General features: G+C 37.9%; 2 protein-coding genes across 6 annotated transcripts in view; one reads left to right on the forward strand and one right to left on the reverse strand.

The window, feature by feature from the left end:
- Positions 1-23,440, forward strand: part of LOC137239161 (centrosomal protein of 104 kDa) — a 31,456-nt gene extending 8,016 nt beyond the window's left edge. For 2 of the 5 annotated variants that reach the window (XM_067764152.1, XM_067764153.1), the window contains exons 3-9: positions 16,069-16,236; positions 16,301-17,423; positions 19,469-19,607; positions 19,668-20,920; positions 21,608-21,753; positions 21,841-21,942; positions 22,832-23,440. In XM_067764152.1, the coding sequence (XP_067620253.1) occupies positions 16,069-16,236; positions 16,301-17,423; positions 19,469-19,607; positions 19,668-20,920; positions 21,608-21,753; positions 21,841-21,942; positions 22,832-22,971 (3,071 nt within the window). In that variant the 3' untranslated portion in view covers positions 22,972-23,440. The remainder of the gene's footprint in view (positions 1-16,068; positions 16,237-16,300; positions 17,424-19,468; positions 19,608-19,667; positions 20,921-21,607; positions 21,754-21,840; positions 21,943-22,831) is intronic. The other 3 variants (XM_067764155.1, XM_067764154.1, XM_067764156.1) reach the window with 3 other exon arrangements.
- Positions 6,071-8,404, reverse strand: LOC137239163 (transmembrane reductase CYB561D2). The gene is made up of 3 exons (XM_067764157.1): positions 8,039-8,404; positions 7,004-7,196; positions 6,071-6,947 (listed from the first exon to the last, which is right to left on the reverse strand). The coding sequence occupies exons 1-3, from the start codon at positions 8,237-8,239 to the stop codon at positions 6,631-6,633; spliced, it is 711 nt and encodes a 236-aa protein (XP_067620258.1). The 5' UTR covers positions 8,240-8,404; the 3' UTR covers positions 6,071-6,630.
- Positions 23,441-23,751: the final 311 nt, after the last annotated feature.

Consider the following 23,751-nt stretch of genomic DNA (forward strand, 5'->3'; position numbering starts at 1 on the left):
ATCTTCCTCCTTCACCTCCACTTGCCAGTAGCCGCTTTTCAAGTCCAGCGTGGAAAACGATTTCGTACCAGATAGCTAGTCCAGAGTGTCGTCAATTCTTGACAATGGGTAGCTATCCTTTTTCGTAACGTCATTCAACTTCCGGTAGTCCACGCAAAACCTCATTTTTCCATCCTTCTTTTTTACAAGTACTACCGGTGAGCTCCATGGACTAGCTGATGGTTCGATGACGCCGCTGTCGCTCATTTCTTGAATGATTTGACTCACAGCTTCCCGCTTCGCCAGTGGAACACTACGTGGAGCTTGGCGGATCGGCCTCGCATCCCCAGTGTAAATTTGATGTTTTACAACGTTGGTGCGGCCTGGTTTAGAATCATCCTGGTCAAATATGTTCGCGTACTTTAGGAGCAGTTGTTTTGCCTTACTCTGATATGCTTCCTCTAGCCCCTGCGTCCATGCCGTGATGATTTGAAAGATCAGTATTACTAGCTGGAACGTGTTCCTGGAGCTGTTCACAGTTAATAACTACTTCAGCCTCTTGGCATCTTCCCAAAATAGCTCCTTTAGTCAGTTTAAGTGGTGACTTGAACTCATTGAGTACTCTTACCGGAATACGTCCATCTTGTTTTGTCATAGCCAGGGTTTTTCCTACAGGTATGTTTAGTGCTGATTTGTTTGCTGCTTCGACAACCCACAATTTGTTTGTCCCACAATCTCCATCAACCTTTGCCCAGATGACTGTTTCGGATTTTGGTGGTATTTGCTGACTCTCTTCCACCAGCACTCGTTTACTGCTGTAGCCTCTCTCGTAGCCGAAATTAAGTGGTACATCCATGTTTTTATATCGCATCGTCTTGCTTTGCATGTCGATCTTGATGCCCTGGTCGATTAAGAAGTCCACTTCAATTATGATTTCATCAACAATTTCTGCCACTATAAAATTGTGTACTACCGTGACGTTCCCAATTGCGACTTCACATTCTACTTCTCCAATTACCTGGGTGTCCTCTCCCGTGGCTGTACGTAATCTTGCTCCAAGCAATGGTCTTATCTTTTTGTTGACTAAATCCGCTCGAATGATGGAATGAGATGCACCCGTATCTACAGTCAGTAAACGTTCCTTTCCGTCCACATGTCCTCCAACAGTAAGATTGCTCGATCTTCTTCCAATCTGCGAGATAGAGATTATGGGGCATTCAATTGCGGGAGCTAGCTGTCGCCCCATGCGGCTGACTCGATTTAGTTTAACGATTGAGTGGTCTTGGAGATTTGCTCATCACCTTCTGCTCTGCGTTTACGACCACCCACATTGTTGGAGCTATTGGGCTGCTGCAATGTCGTGCAATATGACCTGGGTTGCCGCACTTGAAACACTTAATAACTCCGGCATTTTTCTGTTGTGATCCCTTCAGTGCTTCTAAAATTGTGTCTACCCAATCTGGTCTTTCCACTTCTACCCGATGAGCTTTGTATGCTGGTTTACTCAATAGTGAGGCCGTTTCCTGAGTCAATGCATGTGATACCGTTTCAGCAAATGTCAGCTTTGGGTTTGCGTATGTTGCTCGCTTCGTTTCCACGTCCCGTATGCCATTTATGAAACTCTGGATTTTTACCCTTTCAGTGTATTCCACGGGTGCGTCCGCATTTGCAAGATGAGCTAATCTTTCAATATCCGAAGCAAACTCCTGCAATGTCTCATTTGCTTTTTGGTAGCGGGTTTGCAACTCAATTTGGAATATCTGTTTTCTATGCTCGCTTCCATAACGTCGTTCTACAGCAGCCATCAATGTGTCATAACTGTTCCGTTCGTACTCTGGAATAGTCTGTAAGATTTCGGCAGCTGGTCCTTTCAATGCTACGAAGAGTGCAGCAACTTTATCTTCCGCATTCCAGTTGTTCACTGCCGCGGTCTTCTCAAACTGTAGCTTAAAGACCTGGAAAGGAACAGAACCGTCAAAGGATGGTGTTTTTACCTTTGGATTACTCGCTGAAACAGCTGGGCGATTTAATTGTAATTCCTGGATCCTATCTTTCAAAGCATCCATCTCTGCCTCTATTTTATCCTGTCGACCCCTGAAGCCTTCATGAAACTGGGTTAGTTTTTCTTCCATATGCGCTTCCAGTTTCGATGATATACGGACTTCCTGCTCTTCTAGTTGTTTGGAGATCTGAGATGATATCTGTGCTGAAATTTGTGCCGACATTTCGGAAATACGCGTCTCCTGTGCTTCAATCTTAGATGTTATGCGTGTTTCTTGCGATTCCAGTTGAGATGACATTTGTGACGACATTTCTGAAATGCGTGCCTCCTGTGATTCCAGTTGGGATGCCATATATGTCTTCTGTTCTTCGAGTTGTGTTTCATCTTGGATGTAATCTGTGTCGACATTTCTGACATTTGCGACGACATTGATGTTACTGTCAATGTTTGTGCAGATATTGCAGCCAAAATCATGTTCAAGTCTGTGCTCGTAACTGTCTGCGATGTTTCGTTTTTCTCTTCAATTTTTGTTGTTGTCTCGTCCCCATCAGGATAAAAGACAAACTCGTCCACATCAATTCCTTGCGACTCCACTACCTCTCGTAGCCGTGCTTGAAGTTCGATCTTAGTGCCGGTTGTATTTAATCCACGGTTCTCCAACTCCTTTTTCAGTTGCTGGATCTTCAATTCACTGAACTTTGCCATGTCCTTGTTGTCCTCTGGAATTTATTCAACAATTCCTCTTCTGACACCAATTGTAACGAATTTGCTGCAAATCCTCTTATTTACCCTTTTGCTAGGTTCGTTTCGCTAAACTGTTGAATAAATAACTCCAATATTGAATAATGGAAAAATGGCCTTTATTAAAATACTTCACAATAACACTCAAACTGTGCAACGAATAGCTTAAATGAAACTGACTCTCAAAATAATACTGCTATTGGGCGCTAGATATCGTCTTAGTCGTAACTGCTTGACAACTCAAATCAAACTGAATTACAGCGCCTCTACATCTGTCGCCTTTTATACTCTTTGATTTTGACATTCGCATCTTCTAGTCGCTTCGAGAATCTACTAGTCCAGCAGCTCTCAAACTTCTCAGCTGTAACTACAATTGCACAATTTTTATAGTTTTTCTCATTGCATACTTATAGGAGTATCTCAGATATATGCATGTGTTTGTGCATTGACTCTCCGCTGCTCGTATTCGTACATGGTACATATGTGTAGACGCAATTATTTATTCGTTTATGTAGACACATAATGATTGAATTATTGATGTGAATGTTTGTAGTTTACAGTCTCTCGCGCACACATAGGCGTATAAGTAAATGCATCTGTGTGTGACATCTCTCGGCTGCCTTATATATGTGTATACATGATTTGATTATTGACGTAAATATCGCTTAGCATGCCTTAGCATCGCCGTAGTGCTGGTATAGCTTAGTGATGCTAATATCCGTGACAATACATAATGCCAATTCCACCAAAAAATACTCTACGTTCTTAGCTTTGTATGAGTTTACTACTAAAAAACATTTATACGTATGTACACCTATGCCTTATGTATAAACGTTACTAGTTTTCAAGCTAAATGGATATCCTAAATAAATTTTTTTACTCGCATTTGTGGTTTGATTCGAGAACGTAAAAAGTTTTGTTATTTCTTGAAGTGCTTTGGCTCGTAAAGCCTGTTTACTATTATCTATTATACTTAATATGCACATTATTGTAAGCACTGTCAAGTTTTCATTATATTTACAAAAAATATGCATGCACAAAAACGCATTTCATTCATAAAATGCCGCAAAATATGCAATAAAATGGTATGTTTTTTTTTGTTAGAAACGTACCCTTTCGTAATAAACGAATGTTGCTTGTTTACGCCTAAAATCATGCAATAGAGTTTAGGCAAAATGTGGCGCAAGAGTCATTGTAAGGTTTTTAATATTTTTCATTTAATTTTTTCGAATTATTCCTGCAAACGTAGCGGAGTATGCACATTAAGCTGGGTCGATTTATTAACCTATATCGCGCCATCGATTTTTCGTTAGGGTTTGGGCTCAGGAAAAAAAAGTTCCACTAAGCATACCCAAAAAAATTATTTTCGAGCTTGCAAAATTTGAGTTTTTTGACTTTTTTCTTTGATTTTTAAGGTTTTTTTCATGACCTACTTAAAAAATTTTCATTTGATTTTAAAATTTTCATGTATACCCTGTCCGACTCAAAATTGTCCGCTAAAAACTTTGACGGTAAGTTTTTTGAAAAAAAAAATAAAAATATTTTTTGGGTTTTGAGGAGTGTTTTGGTGAAAAAATTTATTTTTTCGCCATTTTTTTTAAAGGGTTTCTTCAGAAACGTGCAATAGTGTTGCCGATGAAAACGAATTTGTCTCATAGTTCCCATCCCACTTAAAATTATGCGATAAAAACGCTGGCATTAACAGTTTAAAAAAAAAAAATTTTTTTTTGTTTTTGGGACTTGTTTTGGTCGAAAGCGATTTTTTTCATTTTCAAGGCTCCAAATCATTTTTATGTATATTTTTCCGTTAGACCAATAAGTATACCAAAATGATCAGGGGACGAGCTAAGTTGATTTAGCCATGTCCGTCTGTCCGTCCGTCTGTCCGTCTGTCCGTTTGTTTGAACGCAAACTAGCCCTCAATTTTTGAGATATCTTGATGAAATTTGGTAAGCAGGCATATTTTGATGGGGGATTTGACATTTGTCGAAATCGACCGGATCGGACCACTATAGCATATACCTCCCATACAATCGATTGTTCAATAAGAGGGTTTTCGCCATTTCTGCCTCATTTTAACAGCTAGCAACATCAAATTTTACCACAAGCTTACGTATTGGACATAGATGGTTGTCTGAAAAAATCGTCAAGATCGGACATATTTATAATAAAAATCGACTGTTCAGGTAAGAGGATTTTCATCATTTTTTTCGAAATCGATTTTTATTATAAATATGTCCGATCTTGACGATTTTTTCAGCTTGTGGTAAAATTTAATGTTGCTAGCTGTTAAAATGAGGCAGAAATGGCGAAAACCCTCTTATTGAACAATCGATAGTAAGGGAGGTATATGCTATAGTGGTTCGATCCGGTCGATTCCGACAAATGTCAAATCCCCCACCAAATATGCCTGCTTGCCAAATTTTATCACGATATCTCAAAATTTGAGGGACTAGTTTGCGTTCAAACAAACGGACAGACGGACAGATGGACGGATGGACGGACGGACGGACAGACGCACATGGCTAAATCAACTTAGCTCGTCCCCTGATCATTTTGGTATACTTATTGGTGGGTCTAACGGAACATATACATAAAAAATGATTTGGAGCCTTGAAAATGAAAAAAATCGATTTCGACCAAAACAAGTCCCAAAAACAAAAAAAAAAATTCTTTTAAAAAACTGTTAAACTATACATAAAAAATGATTTGGAGCCTTGAAAATGAAAAAAATCGATTTCGACCAAAACAAGTCTCAAAAACCAAAAAAAAAAAATGTCTTTTAAAAAACTGTTAATGCCAACGTTTTTACCGCATAATTTTAAGTGAGATAGGAACTATGAGACAAATGCGTTTTCATCGGCAACACTTTTGCACGTTTCTGAAGACACCCTTAAAAAAAAATAATTTTTTTCACCAAAACACTCATCAAAACCCAAAAAATATTTTTTTTTTTTTTCAAAAAACTGTTATGGCCAAAGTTTTTAGCGGACAATTTTGAGTTGGACAGGGTATACATGAAAATTTTAAAATCAAATGAAAATTTTTTAAGTAGGTCATGAAAAAAACCTTAAAAATCAAAGAAAAAAAAAGTCAAAAAAACTCAAATTTTGCAGGCTCGAAAATTATTTTTTTGGGTATGCTTAGTGGAACTTTTTTCCTGAGCCCAAAACCTATCGAAAAATCGATGGCGCGATATGGGTTAACTTTCGTCCATGCAAATCAACACAGCTTAATGCACATATGTACGCATATCTAAAATGCCGCAGTAAACTGAATATTTTCATAAAGATACATGAAAGGGCTTCCTGCGGGGGGGAATATAAAAGTTACTTTTATGATAGATGTATGTGTGGCTCATATGTTTCTGTCCTTTACATATTTATGTGGCAGGTGGAGTAGTACAATAATAATAAATACTGTGCAGTGGATCCTTTATCTTTAAGGATTTTAAGTAAAATGTGACAGCATTGCTTGGCTTTTGTCCAAGCTGGCGAAGAAATTGGCCAGAATTATAAATTTTGGATTTTCCAATAATCATATATAATACTTTTCTACGCTCCTTAAGTTCACTGGACAATTCCTTAGCAGCAATCCCACTTTTACAATGCTTTTGTAGTCGAGAAATTTCCCCCATAAAATAGCTGGGTGCTTTTTAATCCTCTTATTTTTTTCTTACTTTTTATACCTTTCATGTAAGACCACCAAACTCGGCATGTTTCAAAAACGAGCTAGTCAGCTCAGCGATAATAGGAACATATAACAATAAATAGTATAACTATTAAAATTAAATACAACGTACAGATTTTAATAAATTTTTGTATAGGTACATACAACCGCCTACAATACTCGAATAGATTTCACTTTCCTTAAACCTTTTCTACTTATCTTTTAATTAACTTTTCTACTTATTTTCGGCGTTGACTTCTATATTGCAGTTTAGCTAAAAACGAGCGCATTGGTGCTATCAATGTAAAAATATAAACTAAAATTGCTGCTAAACTCAATGCAACAATAAACTCGGGATCTGCATATTTATAAGTAAATTTCGTACTATAACCTAGAAATATTGTCCACATGCCCAACGTAAAAGTAATCATTCCAAAGAGGTTATGTCTATATTTCAGTTCTGATGGAGAATAAATCTTTAGAATGAACTTCGGTTGAAAATAATTGAGTAAACCACCGGTAAGGCTGGCAAAACATAAACATGTTGCAGCAAGACCTGAAAAATTTATTAATTTTAATTGTTGTTGCGAATATGTGATTACAAGGACTTACCAATCTTGCCGTGTAAAGTAGTGAAATGTACCTCCGTTTGTGAGAATTTACCAAGAGCACCAAGTAGCACCATTGAGCCGCCCCCCAATTGTAGTATACCATGAATTTTTGATTTTGCACGATGTGAGAAACTATTAGTGACAAAATTAATTGGATAATGCGACATCAACGCTTCTGCCATTAATACGTGGAACTATATTTTAAGGTAGGATAGGAATAGGTATATATTAGTATGTATTTTTATGTGTCTTATGTTAATTGTAATATGTATACACGTTAACTTAGAAATATTCACGCTCAGAAACTTGATTAAGATCTGTTAAAGGCTGGGTGGTGCTTTCTTAAGCTTTGCTCTGATTTTTCTGCCTTAAGACGATGTCGGCCGCCGTATCCGTTCCAAGTTGAAATTCCGAGGTGGTAACGTCAAAATTCTAGGTGTATTTTCCTGAGAAGCTTTTCATGGCAGATACAATCAGGGTGTTTGTCGAAGTACTGCAGAAGAACTGCCTTAATTAGAAAATAGTTTAAAAATATCTATGTTACTTTTCCAGGGACGAGAATCTAGGATCCTAAATATGGTAACTGTACATACTATATTTATAACGGTATGGCGGTGTTTAATATATTATTATTAAGTTCAAGACGATATCAGAGAAAGCTGAGATATAATTTACGAATCAGTCTTCATCTTCATCGACACACCGAGGCAAAGAGTTCGGCTTTAAGTTCTACCTATCTGATGAAACTTTTGTGCTAAAACTTCATTTGCTCTTTTCCACATTCGTTAAATGAGATTTACTTAGAACGCTTTGCCTGGTGAGTTTAAACGGTGGTTTAGTTGGGGAGGGCATTTAATGATAAAGTCCTTATGAAATTAGTATGACTATCAAAGCAAGTGCCTATTGAGAACAATCTATATTTATTTGAGGTCAAATGTTTATTAATTACGCTTAGTATATTGACTTTGCAAAAAACATGACTTGCAATAAATCGAATTACGAATTTTCATAGGTTTTAATTATAGCTCGTACCTACCCCAATGACTGTAAGAAACGCATGCATAGCAGTATCTTGAAAGTTCAAACTTCGTGCTAATGCGGTTATATAAATGGCAATGAGTCCAATTAAGATATGATTGATGGTATTCAAAAGGCTTTGTATCTGGAGCCATATGGAAAGAGCCGGTCTATTTGCGGTCACCGTTTCCGGTTTAGTAAATTTAGCACTTGGTGTCATTTTCAAATCTCCAAAATTTTATATTAAAACCATTAGTTAAAACAAACAAGAAATTTCACCAATATCTCCTAGATTCCAGTATTCACATGTTTCAAATAATAATTTCCGTATAAAAAGTGTGTACTCAGAGCGCCACTAACGTATCTAACACAATGTTGATAGTATTATATGTATATTCTATATTTTTGTACAAGTTGGAATCTCTCAGCTATTTGTCTATTTAATGTAGGGCAAGAGACGTTGCGCTGTTTAGAGATTTAGTAAGAGAAAACGAAAAGCGGCATTCAGCAACGAACACGTTTAAGTACATACATACATATATACACTTAAAGTAAATTTATATTTTTATACCCAGCGGTCATAAAACACAGGAACAATAAATTTATGTACCTTTGGAAATCAATATAGGTCTCGCTTGAGTCTGAAACGATCCGTAAGGATACCGCTCCGACTGTCTTCTTTAATTTTCCAAGAAGAATTAAACAAGGGGTGCCACAGGGTGGTGTCCTATTCCCACTTTTGTTTAATTTCTACATATTTAAGCTACCTTCGCCACCAGAAGGAGTTACTATCGTTTCCTACGCCGATGACTGCACAATAATGGCCACAGACCCAGGCCCACAGATCGATGAATGAGCTTTGCAACAGAATAAACGGCTAGCTCCCTGATCTCTCCAGTTTTTTCGCTTCGCGAAACCTGGCATTATCACCGACTAAATCCTCGGCGACCTTATTTACAACATGGACGTCCCAAATGTCGACCATTTTGAACATCCACGTCGAAGGCACTACACCCCAAAATCTTGGGTGTGACGCTTGATCAGGATCTATATTTTGTTGAGCATGCAGCCGCAATTGTACCGAAAATCCAGAGCCGTAATAAAATCCTCAAATCCCTTGCTGGCAGTACTTGGGGAAAAGCCAAAGAAACGCTCATTATCACATACAAAGCAATTGGCCAGCCATTTGCAGCCTACGCGCCCCTATATGGTCGCCAAGTCTAAAAACTACTCACTGGAAAAGCAACAGGCCTGCCAAAATACTGCTCTCAGAACCACCACGGGCTGTCTTATTATGCACCCAGAACACCATCTACATAATAAGGAGGGAGAGAATACTCCCCATCAGGGAGAGAAATGAGATGCTAACCAAACAGTTCCTGTTGGATACCCAGAAACCTGGGCATCCCACCAGACATCTGATTGATGAGCCAACACCGCCTAGGGGCTTAAGGAGTAATCTCCGTAAGCATTATAAAGAAATACGGCACCTGAGAACTCAGCCGTATGAAGCAAAAAACACAAGCAGGACCTCAGTGAACTCCACAAACAGGCGTCGGACCTTTATGCCAGGCATTGCCCGGTGAATCCAGTACTCAAAGAACAGTACCCAAAACTTGCGGAAGAGGAACGCATACTCCCCAGGGAAACGAGAGTCACTCTAGTTCAATATCGTTCTGGATACTCTAACAGGCTAAACTCTTACCTATCCAGAATCAACCCCGACATACAAAATGTATGCCCCGCTTACAATGTGTCCCCACATGACACCAACCATCTCTTTAATTGTAATATGGAACCAACGCCTCTAACACCCCTTTCATTATGGTCCACCCCTTTTGAAACAGCAAGTTTCCTTGGAGGATATTGATGACAATTTGTGAACTGTCGCACCTATTAGGTGGTGCGAAGCACTGCTACAACAACAACAACAACAACAACTGTCTTTTCGCAAATGTGATAACTGAATGAAATGTTGATGATTTTGAATCTTCTTCCACATAGTAACTAATCCAGTTTAAATAAAATTTGGTTCATTGCCATTTGTGTGGAAAAATCTTAAAATTCGTCTGGAATTCTAAAACCATTTGAAAATTACAATTGAAATATTTAAGTTATCATGAATTATATGTGTATGAATATGTGGCAAAAAGGCGCCAACTTTTAGACTACAGTTAAAGTTACTACTACATTTAAAGCTTACTTGCCGCTTTGTCGCTTACATCATATTTTACTGTTCATCTTATAGCGTTTTCTTTTCTGGCTAAAAGTGTTACGCTTTTTGTACGCCGCGCAAGGGTTGTTGTTCTATTCTGAAAAACAGGCGACGCCTTTACGGGGTATTTCGTTCTTTTGTGACAATTGTTGCCTGCTCGCAACGCAAAAGTGTTACACTTTTACCCTGTATAAAATGGCGGTGTGGCAGTGCAACTCTGTGAAACTCTCAATTCGCACATAGTTCACACATATACTCTGTTAATATGAGTGAATATGGTGAGTTGAAATGTTCTTTGTATGCACTATAAATTTTGAAAATTTTTTGGGGTAGGAGTAACTCTATTAAGGCTCTACCATTTACTTAGGCAACAATTTATTTCAGATAAGAAAACGCTATTAGTTTAAGCGGCCGAAGTGGCAGGGTTAACGTCACATCAACTTTTAATTATAGTTTAAACCGGCAAAAAAAACCGGGCTTTATGTAGAATGCTATTAGGAAATCGCAATTTCCATATTTCAACCATTTTTGGACCTGAAATATGTAAACATATTTTTTGTTGTATAACTTCTTTGTACCAGTTGTGTGGCTCTATTGTTTCGACCATTTTAACCCTTAATATGTTTAGTTTTATTTCCAACTATTTAACAAACTTATATTAATGAAACACTATATATAAGGTCGTAAAAATTGAGAAAAAATAGTAACTTAATATAACTGGCCTATTTTCTTGCTGAATTCTGAAATGAGGGGTGGTAACGCCACTTAAATCCCTCGCATATAACCCACAGCTGGCTATATAATGTTCAGCTTCGCTCAAATCAGACTTCCTTATATGTTTATTTTTCTGCCAACTCAACACGCGTGTTATGATTCTATCTATGTGTTCGACTCGTTTTGAAACCGGCAAGATGCCAGTGTTCAACTTTGTTTTTCTTTCTCTGCTCTCACATTCAATTAAATACATACATAATATTTACCCATTAGTAAAAAAACGTAAATATTCAAAAGCTTAAGACTAAACTTTTTGAACAAGCCCGAAAAAATTGTAGCAGCTACAAAGCCAAAGTTTCGGTATTATTGGAACATCCTAAGTTCTAAAGTCCGAGTCGAGTAGTTCAGTTCACTTAAAATTATAACAATAGAACTAATTTTTTTTTTTTGGTGACAATCACCCCGCAGACTAACCATATGTCAAGTTTAACAAGTGCTCACATAGGAAAAACTCAGTTGGCTCAATAGTTGAGCTTCCAAGTCGTATTAGTTATGAGGTGCTTCAACACCAGTTGGTTTCACTGCAGGGATGACGCACATACCAGGGACAAATACATTTGAAAGAATAATTAAAGTTCTTCAAAGTTAAATTATTATAATGAGTTTGATAATCAAAATAGACAGCATGGAAATAATTTGATAAGAAATTGCAAACCTGAAATGGTCGTAAGCTTGCATACATTATTTTTTTAGCGCCTGAAAATCTTCTCTATATACTATATAAAAAGATGTGTACATTTTGATTGTCACTCCATAACTCGAGAACGGATAGAAAGATTGCCATGAAATTTTTAGGATAACTTAGTAGGAACCCGGAGAGTGTTTGTGAAAAGTTTTTTTTCCGGGAAGTGGACCAGGGACCGATTTATTCTAAACTATCGTATATATGGCTCGATTTGTCTGAAATTTGGTATGTAGGTAGGGTTATATCTAGAATACAATGTCGGATAATTTTTCTTCCGGGAAGTGGACCAGGGACCGATTTATTCTAAACTATCTTATATATGGCTCGATTTGCCTGAAATTTGGTATGTGGGTAGCGTTATATCTAGAATAAAATGTCGGATAATTTTTCTTCAGGGAATTGGACCAGGGACCGATTTATACTAAACTATCGTATATATGGCTCGATTTGCCTGAAATTTGGTATGTGGGTAGCGTTATATATAGAATAAAATGTCGGATAATTTTTCTTCAGGGAATTGGACCAGGGACCGATTTATACTAAACTATCGTATATATGGCTCGATTTGCCTGAAATTTGGTATATAGGTAGCGTTATATCTAGAATACAATGTCGGATAATTTTTCTTCCGGGAAGTGGACCAGGGACCGATTTATTCTAAACTATCTTATATATGGCTCGATTTGCCTGAAATTTGGTATGTGGGTAGCGTTATATCTAGAATAAAATGTCGGATAATTTTTCTTCAGGGAATTGGACCAGGGACCGATTTATACTAAACTATCGTATATATGGCTCGATTTGCCTGAAATTTGGTATGTAGGTAGCGTTATATCTAGAATACAATGTCGGATAATTTTTCTTCCGGGAAGTGGACCAGGGACCGATTTATTCTAAACTATCTTATATATGGCTCGATTTGCCTGAAATTTGGTATGTGGGTAGCGTTATATCTAGAATAAAATGTCGGATAATTTTTCTTCAGGGAATTGGACCAGGGACCGATTTATACTAAACTATCGTATATATGGCTCGATTTGCCTGAAATTTGGTATGTGGGTAGCGTTATATATAGAATAAAATGTCGGATAATTTTTCTTCAGGGAATTGGACCAGGGACCGATTTATACTAAACTATCGTATATATGGCTCGATTTGTCTGAAATTTGGTATGTGGGTAGCGTTATATATAGAATAAAATGTCGGATAATTTTTCTTCAGGGAATTAGACCAGGGACCGATTTATACTAAACTATCGTATATATGGCTCGATTTGCCTGAAATTTGGTATATAGGTAGCGTTATATCTAGAATAAAATTTCGGATAATTGTTCTTCCGGGAAGTGGACCAGGGACAGATTTATTCTAAACTATCGTATATATGGCTCGATTTGCCTGAAATTTGGTATGTAGGTAGCGTTATATGTAGAATAAAATGTCGAATAATTTTTCTTCCGGAAAGTGGATCAGGGACCGATTTATTCTAAACTATCGTATATATGGCTCGATTTGCTTGAAATTTGATATGTAAGTAGCGTTATGCCTGGATTAAAACAACAATAATTTTTCTTCCGGGAACTGAACCCGGGACCGACCTATTCTAAACAATAATTTTTCTTCTGGGAAGTGAACCAAAAACCGGTTTATTCTAAAATATAATATTCGTAATGCGATTTAGTTGAGTTTTGTAAATTAGTAGCATTTTATCTTAATTAAAATATAGCATAATTTTTATAGAATAAAGGTCCTAACAAATGTATACTAACTATTGTTTTTCGCACATATACCTATTAGAGATATACGCCGCCGAATGTCAAAAATATCGGCGCGTCGGCGCGGCGTCCGGCGCTTTACTATATTTTCTACTCGTTTAACGCTGTTTAGGCCATTTATTGTTCATGTCGAAAATTGGTCGGATATGGTCGAAAGTGGTATCAACGGATCCGCATCACTGCCAGTTATAAGAAACTAATTGCGAAACTTAACTCTTTATAACTATTCAAAAGTTATTTAAAATAACAGGCGTTTTCGATGTCAGCTTAACACGGACTTTGCATCACCCAATTCAGCAAGTTATTAAAACAAAACACTAAAAGAAAAGTTATATAATAAATTTATATGCTCCCTTTGCATTATGAAAAAATTAATAATGAAGAATTAATTCAAATAAAATGACACAAGGCGAACATGTTTTTAAATTGTCCTCAAGAATAAGTGAAATCAGTGATGCAAAATCCTTTAGTAGGTTCTAGGGGCATAAACACTCCTTTGAAATTATTCTTACCTCATACTTAAGTTGAGGATATATGTACTTATGAGAAGGGTTTGAAAAATCACTAAGTCTTGCATTCAAACATCTGTTGTTTATTTGCGAAACTATACAATAGCGTCTGAAATGTTAATTTTGATTTTCATACTACATCCTTCAACACCCAAGTCTCCCGGTTTGACATAAAGTTGGCGGCCCTATCCAAAACTAGTCACTTGGAGTGAATCGCATTGATTATAGCCTATCAACCAAGTTTAAATATCACCTACACGTTACGGCTCCTTTTACAAATGTGAATACGTAGGCACATATATCTACCAGGTGAGGCTTTGTCCTTCGCAAGAACACTCAACGTGGTGAAGCAAAAGCTTTCCCAAGACAATGGAACTAATGACCGTGTGTGATACCTCCCTAACGTAGTGGACAGTCGAACTTGTCTGAAAACTGAAGCTACGCGGTCATCCATAATGAGCTCCTATATCGTAAAGCCGGAAAACAGTAGTTAACAACTTTCAACTTAAAATCCGTCGACTTTCATTCTAAATTTGATTTAACGAAGACTATTGAAGTCAATGTTGTGAACACAAACGTCTGCAATCTTTGGTCTACAGTTTAAAAATTTTATCCAGGGTCCTTGTAATACGATTATACGATTTTCACCCATTCCGCAATAACATCCACTTAGACGAGGGCGGCATCCTTGGCCGAATAGTCACTCCCTAACGTTTCAAGGTCCTTCTGTGGTCTAGCTCGGAAGCATAGCTCGACAAAAGCATCCGTTGGAAAGTCTTCGGAGCTACGCCTAGAGCTTCTAGGAAAGTGACGTCGACGAAGGTATGAGTTCGAAGTCGCAGTGCTATAGCTTCTGTGCCGACATATGGTGTGAGGCTCAGGAGGCGTGGTAGCCACTGTTGGTAGGGATCCCTACTGTTCGCACATCGGGAATTATAGCTCTTAAAAACAGCCAAAAAAACTGGAGGCACCCTCTGCCACGAGAGTTATGAGTATTAATAGACCATTAATAGGAACCCTAAGTCGCCTTTATGCGTGACCGCCAAGGAGCGACAAATGATTTAAAGAAATTGTGTTCGCGACGATTATTAGGAGTTAACCCTAGGTGAAACTACGCTTTGCACGAGATATACAGGCAAAAGTGTGACTATTTTATGTATCTCTATTTCTTTTCAGCAGACGCAGCAGTACCAATTCCATAGACCGGGGTTAGGTTCGAAGCCTCGCTAGAGCAAGCGAACGAGGGACAATTCCTTCGCAAGGAGCTACTCCTGAAAATTTTTGAACGGTCTTTTGATGCAAAAACCCCGGATCTTTCCGAAATGGCCAACACGTTGATTTCCTTAAATACATATAAACAAAACCTTTCCTAAATATTATTTTTTTAAATAGAAAAATCAAGATTTTAAAGTAAGAACACCGGTGTACGCCGGCGCGCCGCCTACGCCGCCGCCGTCGGTACATAATAGAGCTTACGCCGCCGCCGCCGATAAAGTGATCGGCGTAAACCTCTAATACCTATGCCTGTAGTGTTTACTCCAGAATGCATAATTTGCTTCCCCTATCTATATATATAAAAAGAAGTGTACATTTTGATTGTCACTCCATAACTCGAGAACGGACAGAAAGATTGCCATGAAATTTTTAGTTTGGTATATAAATTTGCCTATATTAGTATTTACCATCGTGTTTTTCGGGAAGTAGACCAGAGACGGACTGTGACTGGGATTAGGACTAGGACTGGGACTGAGACTCGGAATGGGACTGGGACTGAGACTCAGAAGGGGATTGGAACAAAATACATACCACCCTCTGGGACTTGAAATAAGGGATGAAGAAGAATAAGAAGAACTTGAGAGAAGAGAGAAGAGAAAGGAGAGAAAGAGATAGAATGAAATGGAGATAGATGAAGCGAAAAAGACGGAGGGAGGAGTAAATAAAAGGATTAGAAAAAGTGTAGAGGGGGAGGGCAGAGTTAGACGGAAAAAGCCTATTAAAATGTATGTAGATATACCAAATTTAGGGCAGAACAACGTCTGCCGGTTCTGCTAGTATGCTATATAAATACTAATATTTCTTGTCTCCCCCTTACAGACGAAGATGCTACCTTTCCTGCTAGCGAATTGAATACTCATGGCCCCACAGTGCATGGGTGGCGTAGCGCCCCCGGTAGCACCATCACCCCACATGATATTGTACTAAGATTTCACAAACCAGCGAAAATATGTCGTATACAAATTTTAGCACATCAGTTCCTTATACGTGAGTAAATATTTTTTTTACATATTTAGGCACCTCTACAACATTCCTCTTTGCTATTTTCTAGCTCAAAAAGTTGAACTATGGTTGCACTACTCCCCCAAAGGTATACCGAGCACACCATCCTCACAGTGTTTTGACTTTCTCGGTTTTGTTGCGCTCTCTGACAATGCGGCCACAAATTATAAGTCACGTGAGCTGCAGAGCGTTTCAGTTACTCCGCGACGTGGTACCCATTTTAAACTACGTATGAGCAACGCACACCTCAATGACTATAATCCAAATGGACAAATTGCATTGATTGCAGTCAATGTTTTAGGAGAGGAGTTGGATAAGAATATTGTTACCGTCGCCACAGAGAGTGGAATACAGTTAGATAACAATGAAGTAAACAATACCGACCTAGCTGGTTCATCCAACGTTTCAATAGGCGCCATCGAACCAGCTTTAATCTCCATATGTGATGATCTATTATTTTCCATGTACGTCGAAGAGTCCATAGCGGAGATCATACGCGAAATGGAGGAGAAAAAATTACAAGCAGTTGGTGCAGAACGTTTTGAGTATGCGCGCAAGCTTAAATTGTGTATGACGGCGCTTCGCACTGCCGGTGAACGTTTAGGTCGCTATGCATTAGCAAAGCGTCAGGCAGTGCAACAGGAAGATTTCACAACGGCCAAATTGCGTAAAGAACAAATTGAAATGTATAAGTCACTCGTGTTGAAGCATTTGTTGGCAAAAGATTTGCTCGAAGCGAACGGCTTTAATGCCGCCAATGACATGGCTTGTGAAGTTTATGCCAGCAAACCGATATTACCGCCTGCACCAAGTCTGCAAGATGTCGCACAAGCGCTAGCTGAAGCGCATTACCAAACAAACACAATGAGTCCCAAAAGTATACAGGATGATCGCTCCTCAATAGATGGTTGTAGTTCGAATAGTGCTATGGGTTATGGTGGCACGCTAACGGCTAACAGTGCAACTGAAAATGTGTCTCTGCAATCGAATTCGAGCTTGCGCAAATCACATGATGACATACCAGGTTCACCTAAATTGGGGAAAGGACGAAGCCCAAGTCGATATAGTTCGCCAATGTCAAGCCGACAGGGTTCTTTACGTCGCAGAAATAAGAGTGCTCCTCGCAATTCATATGAAGATTATGAAGAGCGTGCTATACCCACGCTGAGACAGTAAGTTTAACGACCGTTATGAGTCATTACCTTTTTGTATGTAGTTGCATATATGTATATATGTACAGTAGCGTGCAAGAATGTAGGTTACACTATGTATTTTGTTAGTTTTGATGTAAGTAACTTGTAAAGCTATGGGGTTTTAGAATGTTTATAGTTCAATCATCCATTTCGGCCCATATTAGGCAAAGCTCTATGCAAAGATCGGATTGTTAAATGCAAGTAGACCTTGTTTACTGATTGCTCCTATAGAATGAGGTTCGGATGAATCTAAACTAGTTGACTTGCATTGTAAAAACAAACTCAGAGCACCTTAAGAAACGCATAGTGTTAACGTAACGAACTCGGGTTGCTTTCTAACTTTGTTACATGGTTTCTCATGAATGAGCTGTAAAAGGAAGGGGATCCCTTGAAATATATGCTATCTACGTCCCAATTAAAAAAAATATTTATAACAAAAGTAGATATGTATGAAGCATGTACTTTGTAATTTGTAGATGATTTTCGCATGCTACTTGGTTGATTTAACTTCATTATAATCACCCTTCATAATTTTAGAGAAAAGGGGAAGATATGTATATAACTAACATTAAGGAAGATTAAAATCCCTTATGAATATACGTCTACTATTGCTCGGACAATGTTGTTTTTGTTGTTGTAGCGATAAGGACACTCCCCGAAGGTCTTGGGGAGTGTTATCGATGTTGATGGTCCTTTGCCGGATGCAGATCCGGTACGTTCCGGTACCAAGCACGCCCATCTCTGTAACGATTTTTTATTACCACATGCGACCTTCTAGTCCATACCGCTCTCCCACCCCCTAGATCCATGAGGAGTTCGGGGTCGTCAGAGCCTCCGCTGTTAATGAAACAGAATTCGCCACGGATAAGTCAGGTTGACAATTGGGTTTGGAGAAGCTACATATATATTGCGCTGGCAACCTGAAAGGGTTGCGCTACACAACCCCTTGAATCTCTGTGGTATTATAGTCGCCTCTTACGACAGGCATACCTACCGCGGGTATATTCTAACCCCCTAACCCGCTGGGGTGCTCGGACAATCAAGACGTTGACTCTAATAAAGGCGACTTTTCTGAACCATAAACAACATTTCTGTTTTAAATTGCGGTACATTTTGATAGGAGCTTTATTTTGTAATTCGATTTGAATGGCATTTTTGTCGGATTTCTTTCTAATCGAATTACAGAGAAGGTTCCTGGTATTGGGGATAACTGAATCAAATAATTCTACAGATTTTTGTTTACAATGTGTGCTCTATATCCAAGAGGGTGAAGTAGCTCCTTTCCTAAACATTGCTTTCTACTCGGTCAAGAGAAAAGTTAGCAGGACGGCGACTTAATACAAAATCTTTTTAACGGCTTTATATAGCGGCATTCATACCAGCATACAGCCATGCAGCATCGATGACTGAAAAAGACACCACGCTAACCATCAAACACTTTTGAGTACCTTCTCACAAATAATATTGAGGTCAATGGAAAAGTGGGAAAACTTGCAGGGGTCAGAGCTTCGTTAGGCACCAATGAGGCATTATTCACTTACATCGATACGGACTTACACTAAAACAACCGCTATTCAAAATTGGGACTCTAAGCATACCTGTAAGATCACCAAACAAGCCTGACTTTATTGCGACCTGGAGCTTCTGTATGAGATGCTTTCATGAGCGTTGCAAGTGATTAATTGGTAGCAGGAGAAAGTAAATCAAAATGCCGCCTTGTCTTAAAGTAGTTCAAGATTTATAAGGGCAACACTTTTTCCAGAAGAGACATCGTCATTAAAGTATGTATAGTTGTTGTACGTATATAAGAAAGTAATATTTTAACACTAGCTTGCTGATCTCATATACATCTCGATGAACTTTTAGTTGATTTATGTTCTTTCTTCTTTCTTTCTTTTACATTTAATATGTTTCATATGAAAATTATATCCTTAATCGTTGTTTGTTGCCCACCGGCTTACATACATATCCCACACATGAATGTATCGTTCCACATGTATTTGCATTACATTCTCGTACTGCAGTTCAAATACTAATGAATTTTTAAGGGAATGCCAAGGAACCGCTTTACTGGAGGCTGATCCAAACCGTGGACGTTCGCGCTTAAATGATCGTGAACGTCGGCAGGCTGCTTTGCCCATCTTGGTATTCGGTAATGACATGGTAAGTTCAGAGGGTATATAATGGTTCTGAATAAAATAAAATATTTTGCTTTCTTTGCAGGTTGAACAATTCTATTCGCGCCAATTCCAAGATCGGGAAGATGGTTTGATAAGTTTGCGAAATTTTTTAAAAGATGGGCCTAGTGAACAATCGACCACGAATGCCAATGCAAATGGTTCCTTGGGTGCTGACAGTACTGCTGGACCCAATAAAGTGGCACGCAGTGCTGCTCTTTTACTACATCGTGCTGTACGCGATGCTGTCTACTCAGTTTTCAGTCAAGCCACCGAAACTGTGCGTGTTCTTTTTCTCGAATATGTGCCTGGACGCGTATCACAGAGTGAAGTAGCGCGTTGCGTTGATCGTTTGTTACCCGAACTTTTGGCCAAATCGGGCGATCCGTCGGCACGCATCCACACACTCGCCCAACACACTATTCTTAGTATAGCTGCTTGTCCTGAAGTAATCGACCAGCATTTAGTAGCACCCGCACTTTCGCGTAGCGTCAGCTCGGGCACCCACCCAAGGTTGGCTCTAAGTCGTATGCAAATGCTTGAACAATTGGTACTTAGCCAAGGTATTGGCACCGATAAGCATAGTGGTCTTACGTGTCGAGCACTTTCCGAATGCGGTTGTTCAGGTATACATCATCCTGCGGAACCAGTGCGTAAAGTTGCTGAACGTATTTTGTTGTTGGTGTATAAAGTAAATCCGCGTTTGGTGCGTAAGCAATTACCGCCAGACGATGATATAACTCGACGTAACTTGTTGTACCGCCAGTTATTCACCGAATTCGATAAGCTGGATTTAGAACGTAAGAAAGAAATGCTGGAAGCAAATAAATATTCAGCAATCAATTTAAGTGATCCCATATCACCATCTGAAAGTCGGGGACGCCATCATTTGGAGCACTTGCAACAAGTCGGAGGTAGCGGTGGCGGTAGCAGCTGTGGTGGTGGTGGAGCTGGCAGTGGTAGTGATAGTCGCAGCAGTCCTTACGGTTATATGTATACCACGAAATCTCCGGATCCGCAATCTAGCCCAATGCGCCGTTCTGAGACACGCATACTAAAGAGTAAAAGCGGGCATGCGCTTGCTGGTACAAATGGTTATGCGAGTGGAGGTGGCGCCAGTGGTGGAGGAAATGGAAGTGGTAGTAGTAGCGGTGGTATAGTGGGTACGTTTGCCAACTGCAATGGAAAGCAACAATATAACGAACAATTAAAGCGGTCCATGATATCGGGAAACAACTCCAGAAAGGGATCTAACTCCAACTCGAATTCAGAGTCTTTGGAAGAGCCCCCTGATTTGATGTAAGTAATATTTATATTTCGAGGTGGAAGCGTAGATAGACGACAGTACTTATTAATTTAGCATTTAATCCAAGCTGTTGCTACTTGATACTTTATCTACCACAAGTTGGGAGTTGCCCATCATTATCTTAAATTGAGGTTTAACCACCTAGGCGATTTTGGACGTTGCGTTACAAAAGTAATGGGAATAAGTTTGAGGTTAAGGCTCCCAACGGGCGGGAAATATCTTCAATCCGATTAAATTGTAATATAGACATCCCAAATCGGTATATGTATATATGAAGGAATATCTATAGTTCTCTCTTTGGTTGGAGAAACGAGATAAAAAAGAAAAGTAAAAAAAGATTAAAGTCTCTTTTACATGAGTCGATTTGCTGTTTAAATCGAACGCTTGGTTACATTGCTCCGCCTGTCTACCGACAGATTTAACAGCTAATAGGCCATGTTCTAGAGATGGGACATATGTGAACGTGTCGCATAAATTTGGGGAGTGTTCAAAGCATCATAAAACAGAGAGAGAATTGAGGAAAGTTAGGCTGGTACATTCAATATTCCAAACCTGCATTTGCAAAACGCATTAGGTCGGTTTGCGATTGGTCGATGGTCGGCTTTGCAAAATATATACGCTTCTATTTAGGTTCAATATTTTACATAAGGTATTTATGTATGCATATTTATTTAATTCAGACATTGTCCCTTTTGCGATTGGTGTTGCAGTAGTAGCGATCAATCTCAATTGGATCGGCATTACTGGAAATCTTGTCCATTTCTAACGAAGTGCCCCCAGTGCATCCAAGTACTTGAAGTGGCGGCTTTAAATTATCACCTCACCAGTAAGTATTTCAAGATCGGGGATTAATGAAAATTTGAGACGATTAAACATGAATATATTTTATGTATATGTATAATGAATTTTACAGAGGAATGCGATGCAAAGGATAGTTATATAATGTGTGAACGCTGCACAGAATCGGTACATAAACAACTATATGATTTGCATCAAATGGAAGATTACTGTAGAGGTAATTACTTTTGATATGATCAGTTATTATTTAAACTCGAGCTTTCAAACGCTGAAAACCTGTTAAAAGTTACTTTCGCTACTATTGCTTGTCGGCCACAAAGATATACAAAAGAAAATCAAAATTACTCGGGTTAGACCACGTTTATACATGTATTAATCTACAATAAACCCAAAATAGTTAATCTAGCTGTAAAATTTTCACGTTTCCATTTTAGTTCGTGATTCCATTTAGAGTTGGCACGCTAAAAATGGTTCTTGAAATAGGAAAAAAGTCGCCATCCCTAAAGTTTGTCCATAATTACCGATTACCGAAGCAAAAAATTTATATGGCAAGTCTTTTTGTTTAATTACGGATTGGGAGCTAAGTACGAAAATTAAGAAGGTCTCGTTATATGTAAACTAGGTCTGAGACACCTCGTCTATTACAATTGATTTTCTTAAAATTTATGATATATATGTATAACAACACTATCTTCATTTTCATACTTAACTCCTAATCAGTAATTAAATAACTAAACTCTCCTTTTAGATGTCAATTTAGAGATGGCAATTTTCTTTCCTAATCCAAAACCGTTTCTAGGGTGTCATATCAAAACGGAAGCACGAAATAAAAGAGAAACATGAAAACTTGACAGCTTATAATCTTGTCCCCCTAGGGATAGGATATATGTGAACGGCTAGATTAGATAAGGGAATTTGTAAACGCGGTCTTATTAAATTTGCCATAAAATGTTTGTTGATTTTTTTTATATTTTAAAATTCAAATAATAAGAAATTCAACAGGGCTTATTGTTGTCTAATCTTGACCTCAAGAAATTTATTTAAAAAAAAATTAGCAAATAACGAGTCATGTTATTTAAAATTATATATATATTGGCTATTTTTAGAACTGAAAACGGGCGCTGCTCGCTGCCCCCTGTGTCATGATGATGTGCATTTACCACTGGATGGCGGTTGGAAATTACATTTACTGAGCTCGACTGGTTGTCCTGGCAATACAAGACGCCGTGCAAAAAAATCAAACTAAAATCAAATATTAGAAAGTTTCAGACGAATAGATATATATGTACATAAACACATATGTAGTTTAGAGGTAACAAATATCGTAATCTGTACTACAGGCACGTTCACAGGAAAAACGAAATTTGAAATAGTGATGTTATTGAAATCAATATTTTGTTTTCATTAGAATGCATTGAATGCCTTGATTCATCGGATTTAATACACGTTAAAATATTGTGTTATGCATAAATCATTTAAACAAATATTTTTACAACTATAACTAGACACAAATTAAAACGTATACTACATATAAACACAAAAATCATAACTATAAACACATTCTTGGAATAAGTGCTATCAACGTCGCTTCTATAGTAAAAAAAAATTTTATAAACGCACTCGTAAAAATAATTTATAAATTTTTAGGTCTAAATTATGTTCTTAAATGTACTAAAAATAATTTTTTTGCGCATAAATTAATAGTTACAGCTTAAGACCAGTCAATTAATCAAAGATATTGATTATATAGTAATTTCTTGTTAATTAATTTAGTCATATTAAAGTAAAAATATGTATTTAAATTGTTTAAAAGCTCAATAGTAAATACTTTTGTTAAAACCATTGTTAAGCAAATATTCTTATAATAATTTAGTTACAATTTTTTAAACGGTATGAGTATTCCTATTTTGTTAAATTTTTGTAAACCAAACGATTTTATACTTTGCATTAAAAAAAAGTACTCCGTCTTTTTAAGGTATAAGTTTATACATTACATAATGAACGTCCAAGTTATTATAACAAAAAA

The sequence above is a fragment of the Eurosta solidaginis genome, chromosome 2, assembly GCF_040869045.1.
Source record: "Eurosta solidaginis isolate ZX-2024a chromosome 2, ASM4086904v1, whole genome shotgun sequence".
Lineage (NCBI taxonomy): Eukaryota > Metazoa > Arthropoda > Insecta > Diptera > Tephritidae > Eurosta > Eurosta solidaginis.